We start from the raw sequence: 6,421 nt of genomic DNA on the forward strand, positions 1-6,421 counted from the left end.
AATTACAGTTGTTAGAAAATTAGAGCTTCGATGGCCCCAGTCTTCTAAACCCTAATTACCACCAGGTAATTCTCATATATCTACACCTATATATGTTTATATATGTATATCATGTTAGAAATATTTGATATATATAGATATACAAATTGTATGATGCATGTATGTTATATATGTGTGTGAATATGGATGATTTTATGCGAATTATGTATCATATTGTGTGTGTGATTGATTTTGTGTATCATATTTTGTGTGTAAATTGATTCTTTTTGTTAATTGAATACTAATCCCTGTATACTTTGAATACTAAGCATTGTACCCTATTAATCAATCTTTTTAGGTGAATATGTATTTTTGAGGTGATCTTAAGTCTATGGGTCTGATTTTTTGGGTGAATTATACAATGCTTGTATATGTTTTTGGTGATGTGATTATTGGATATAGTTTATACCAATTGTTTGTTTATTTTACTTTTGCAAGTTATTTTGTTTTGAACCCACAACCAAGGGATTAATATCGATAAATTAAAGAAGAAAAATTTCATTGTAAATGTAATATTTTAGTTAATCAGATTTTTAATTTTCCCCTCATGTAAAGTTATATATATATATATACACACTCTTCGTATACGAGTTAGTTAGGGAGCGATCTAAATCCTATAATGTCTAATGTCCCTGGCTAAGATAAAATATATGGTTAGAGTTTATAGATATTATATGGAAAATATTTAGTGAATTTATATGCTACATATGGAACTTGTTATTGGATATCATGGACCTGCGTATATATAGGTATTGGATATCATGGACTTTTTTCAGACCGTACTTGGATGGCACGACGGAAGTCAAATACTGAAATAGGTGCCACAACTGAATTTAGAGTCGGTTGCCAAGTGTTTTTGGATTTTGCGTATAGTCACCCGAAATGCGTGAATAAAAAGAACCAGATACGATGTCCATATTGGAAATGTAAGACGAATAATTATCTAGACAGGAATATTGTAAATTACCATTTACTTGTTAATGGGTTCATGAGAAATTACGAAGAATGCTGGTGGGCACATGGGCAGAGAAGAGATGGTGGCTTTACTGTACACAATTGTGGTAGCAATAACAATCATCGTATGAATGAAATGGTTCACGACATTGCTGGGCCAGATTTTGATTGGGAACAATCTAGGGAGCAACCTATGAATTCTGACGCCAAAGACTTCTTTAAGTTATTAGATGAGGGTAGTGAGCCATTGTGGGATGGTTGTACCAAACAAAGTAAATTGTTTGCAGTGGCTACCTTACTTAACATCAAGGCTGATCATAACATGAGCCATGAGTGTTTTGAGTCTCTTTTGAAGGCCATTAAGAGTATGTTGCCGGATAGTGAGAAATTACCAGATAATTATTACTATTGCAAGAAGATGGTCAAAAAGTTGGGTCTTGGATACCAGAAGATCGATGCATGTCCTAATGATTGCATGTTATTCTATAAGGAAAATGAAAATATAACAAAGTGCACGGGCCTGCGGTCATGATCGGTTTAGACCTAATAAGGAGGGGGTGACTATAAAAAAAACAACTATACCGTTTAAGATTCTAAGGTATTTTCCTTTAACAGATAGGCTTAAGAGATTGTACATGTCTTCTAGAACAGCTGAACATATGAGTTGGCATGCAAAATCTCCTGCTAAAGATGGAGAATTAAATCATCCTGCAGATGGGAAGGCTTGGAAAGATTTTGACTTAGCACATCCTGAGTTTGCATTAGAGACAAGAAATGTAAGACTTGGACTGTCCACCGATGGTTTCAACCCGTTTGGCCACTCATCTGTTCCATATTCATGTTGGCCTGTCATTGTTACTCCATACAACTTACCTCCTTGGATGTGTATGAAACAGCCATACTTGTTTCTTTCACTCATGATTCCTGGTCCTAAGAGTCCCGGAAAGAACTTGGATGTTTACTTGAGGCCTCTTATAGATGAGTTGAAGGTATTATGGAAAGATGGAGTACAAACTTGGGATGGTGCAACAAAAACTAATTTCAACCTTAAGGCTGCACTTATGTGGACTATTAGTGATTTTCCTGCTTATGGTATGTTATGTGGATGGAGCACACATGGGAAGTTGGCATGTCCATACTGTATGGAACGCACAAAGTCTTTCACTCTACCCAAAGGTCGAAAGCCTTGCTGGTTTGACTGTCATCGACGGTTCTTACCTGAAGATCATCCGTTTCGCAGAAATAGAGAAAACTTCAGAAAAGGGAAAGTGGAAAATGATATTCCCGTACCACGATTATCGGGGACAGATATGCGATCTTGTGTGATGAGATTACCGGATGTCCCATTTGGTAAGAATGATAAGAAAATTATTGGGTTTGGCGAATCACATAATTGGGTTCGGAAAAGTATCTTCTGGGAATTGCCTTATTGGTCTACAAATTTAATTCGTCATAATCTAGATGTCATGCATGTTGAGAAGAATGTGTTTGACAATATATTTAACACCATAATGAATACAGGAAAGACGAAGGATAATGATGCAACACGTTTGGACATGAAAGATATTTGTAAGCGTTCTAGTTTAGAAATTTATGAATCTTCTAATGGTAAGAATCTCAAACCACAAGCACGTTACACGTTATCCAAAAAACAAGTTGAAGAAGTGTGCAAATGGATTAAATCTTTGAAATTACCAGATGGATAAGCATCAAACATTGCAAGGTGTGTTTCAGATAAGAAACCGCATGAAAAATTGAAAGGAATGAAGAGTCATGATTGTCATGTGTTCTTGGAACGACTTTTGCCTGTAACATTTCGGGACGTGCTTTAGAAACCAATATGGGATGCTGTGACGGAGCTTAGTCGTTTCTTTAATGAATTATGTTCAAAAACCTTACATGAGAAGGTTGTATCTACACTTGAGAAGAATATCATAGAAATCACGTGCAAATTGGAGAAAATCTTCCCACCTGGTTTTTTTGACTCTATGGAGCATTTGACAATACATCTTCCATATGAAGTTCTTGTTGGGGGTCCAGTCCAATATAGATGGATGTACCCTTTTGAGAGGCTAATGGGAATGCTTAAAAGGGCGGTGAAGAATAGAGCTTATGTGGAAGGGTCAATTTGTGAAGCATACAGTTTCAACGAGATATCTACTTTTGTCTCCGACTATTTTCCGGATGAAGTCTTGACAAAGGCCAATCGAGTCTCGAGAAATGATGATGGGGGGAATGTTGAACTCAATGGGAGCCTTGCTATATTTGGTCTACCAGGACGCGCTTATGGAAAAGGGAAGCACATATTCCTATCTGAGAAAGATTTACATGCAGCACACACTTATATTCTTCTCAACTGCGAGGAGATTAATGAATATGTGAGGTACACATGTAATTCATTTATGTATTGATATTTTGTATTTAACTTATCTAGTAATAGTAAACTATAATTAATTTAACTATATAGTGTAAAAAATAATGTATATATTTTGAAAATTTATTTTATAGATCATATGATGATGAGTTAAAAGTGAAGAATCCAAACATTACTGATAAAGATATTCAAATCAATCGTTATAAAGAATTTGCACTTTGGATGAAGGACAAGGTAAGTTAAATTCTTTAATTAAGAATAAATATACACTCTATTAACATTCCAGTCATATACATTAACTAAACATAAAGCATTTGTAGGCTTTGACCGCTGGATCCACGATTCTGGCGAATGTACAGGCCCTAGCTATGGGACCAGACAAGGACCAAGTGATTCGTAATGGTTAAAAAGTGAATGGTTATAATTTTCATACCAAGGCATATGGGCACGGTAAGAGAACAATAAACTCAAGGGTGTGTGTCCAAGGAGATTGTTACAATGAGCTTAATCAATCCTTTTATGGGGAGTTGGAGGAAATCATAGAGTTCTCGTACAGGGGTACGTACGGGGGTTATATTAACTTATTCAAATGTCGGTGGTTCAATTCAGAAAAAGGGAAACGTGTTGATAAACATGGTATTATTGACATTGACCACCACAAGTCTGCGTACTCTAATGAACCATTTGTTTTACCAACTCAAACAACACAAGTATACTATACTCCTAGTTCTGGTAGAAAAAGGGATAGGCCACCTGCAGATTGGCAGGTAGTAATACACACTCCCGCACATATGGGGAGATTTACCAAGAGCAGATGCTAAATAGACCAACCGTGATAGAAGTGGATGATAATGAAGTAATCGAGTTAGATGGAGGAGATGATCCGCAAGAAATAGATTCAGAGTTAATTCTTGTACCAGATGACATTGAATCAGAAGAGGAGTTATTAACCGACAGTGATACCGAGTCTAGTGCCGACGAAGATGATGGTTATGAATCTGCAGGAGAAGATAATTCTCAATCAGACACTAACACTTAAAGGTTTTAAACATCCAAATAAAATGGCAGCTACAAGTTTTAGCAGTATCGATATGGCTATTCATATTACTGTATTTCATATATAACACAAATATGCTATATTATAAGTACTAGTTCTTCTTGATTACTCATAATGTGTGTGAATATTAGAATTAATCTCGAGATATATATGTCATTTGAAAAAAGTGCAAAGATATATATGTAGTAATTGCTAGTTGAGTTGGAACTTAATATATGTTGTTGTTATCTGCTATGGCGTGTTTTAAGGCTAAAATTGAATACTAGAAAAGACGAGTGCTGGAAGTTGTACTAGCAAAGGGAAAGTGGAATATTCGATTTACTTTACAGAGTAACTACATTTTAGCAGCAACTCTTGTTGAGTTGTCGGTATCTTTCTTACATTTTCTGTCTGGGTGGCTGAGATTAGAAACTGATAAGTATTTTTCAGTTTTTGTATAGCCTAAATTTGTCACCCTAGCAGAAGCATCAAAGCTCTGACATACAACGTAGTAGAAAGCAATAAGTTGTACTTAATTTTGTTCATTCCATGCCTGCCCTCTTTATCATTTTTCCTTCTGAAACATCTCTCTTCTCCTCGCTTGAAAAAAGGCTAATCAAGTTTTAGGAGGAGCTAACCTAGACCCTAACCACGCTCTTCATCAGTTTGAAAAATAGTTTAATCCCAATATATTTCTTGGGACAAGAACTTACCTTTTTTCTTGTTAGTGTGTCATTTCTGTAAAAGCTAGATGTTTTCTTGATTATAGTCATTTATCAGAAAGACATATTTGTTAATTTAAAAAAACAAGCCTAGTTAATTTAAAGTGCAGACATATCACTTATAGACATATTTATTATTTGATCATTTGATGGCAAATATAATTTTTACTTGGCCGAGTATATTTATATACACTAATGGATTGGATCTTATATTATACTTATTGTTAATTCCTTACTTATGTCCTAACTCTCATATATATATACATATAGATGGCATCTGAAGCAACTCCCCCCAAAAAGCGGGGCATGGGAAGGGGGCCCAATCATATCCCTAAGGCCCCTACTAACCCAGATGATCGAACTCTTATTCAGCTTCGACCAGGTCCTAATAGCACGTACGTATCAATTACTATAAGCATTTTTTTGTTCCAATTTTAGTGTTAAAATTTTACCATTTTTAATGACAAAATGTTGTGTATGATAGTGATTTTGCAGATCCTAAAATTGTAAAGTGCATCTCTCAGCTGTGTCTTCAGAATTGGCCCACTCCTGCAATTACTTGGGCTAGCACACCTGTTGTCCACAAAGATGCAGTATGGGCTGAATTTCAGGTATATCAGTTATGTTATATACATTAGTGCATTAACTAGTAATATCCTGTATAGGTGTTAGGTAGTAATATGCTTTCTGGAAGTGTGTCTGTTGAGTTTGCTGCTCCTGCCAGGGATTTGGGATTGCTAGTCTGTTCTGTGTAAAATAATACAAAGGGTGATTTTTATAGTCTAAATGCTGATAGTTAGAAGTTTTCAGAATTTATGACTAGCTACAATTTTTCTCGACGTAACATTCATTATTTTAGTAAATATCAGACATCAACACCACATACCAAACTCGCCTCATTAATTTCTGCACAATAGAAATACCACGACACTAAGCATTAACTAATACTTGTAGTTGTAAAGTAATACTTCAACAAGTTATACAGAACATGCATATTAATACCCGAAAGCAAGTAACTACAGTAAAATTTTGGAAAAGCAAAGAATAATGATAAAAGCCAAGGACAGGATAAGTTTAATGTTCTTTTAAGTGCAAGTACAAATAAACATGTGACAAATGAGACAATGTAATATATAGATGGTAACAAATTAGAATTCAGACAATTTAATTAATAAGATAAACAATATCATGTCAATTAAGACCTTGGCTATTTCTTGAGTCTGGATGATGTTAATGCACCTCTGGAATACAGGCTGAGCAAATTGTGAGAATCCTGTACCCAATGCCTGTAAAGGA

The 6,421-nt window shown here is 35.2% G+C and overlaps 1 protein-coding gene across 1 annotated transcript; it reads left to right on the top strand.

Moving 5' to 3' along the window:
• The first annotated feature begins 826 nt into the window (after positions 1–826).
• LOC141660653 (uncharacterized) lies at positions 827–4,406 on the top strand. The gene is made up of 7 exons (XM_074467639.1): positions 827–1,454; positions 1,609–2,657; positions 2,826–3,376; positions 3,502–3,601; positions 3,688–3,769; positions 3,977–4,134; positions 4,182–4,406. The coding sequence occupies exons 1-7, from the start codon at positions 827–829 to the stop codon at positions 4,404–4,406; spliced, it is 2,793 nt and encodes a 930-aa protein (XP_074323740.1).
• The last annotated feature ends 2,015 nt before the right edge of the window (positions 4,407–6,421 follow it).

The sequence above is a fragment of the Apium graveolens genome, chromosome 5, assembly GCF_009905375.1.
Source record: "Apium graveolens cultivar Ventura chromosome 5, ASM990537v1, whole genome shotgun sequence".
NCBI classification, from domain to species: domain Eukaryota; kingdom Viridiplantae; phylum Streptophyta; class Magnoliopsida; order Apiales; family Apiaceae; genus Apium; species Apium graveolens.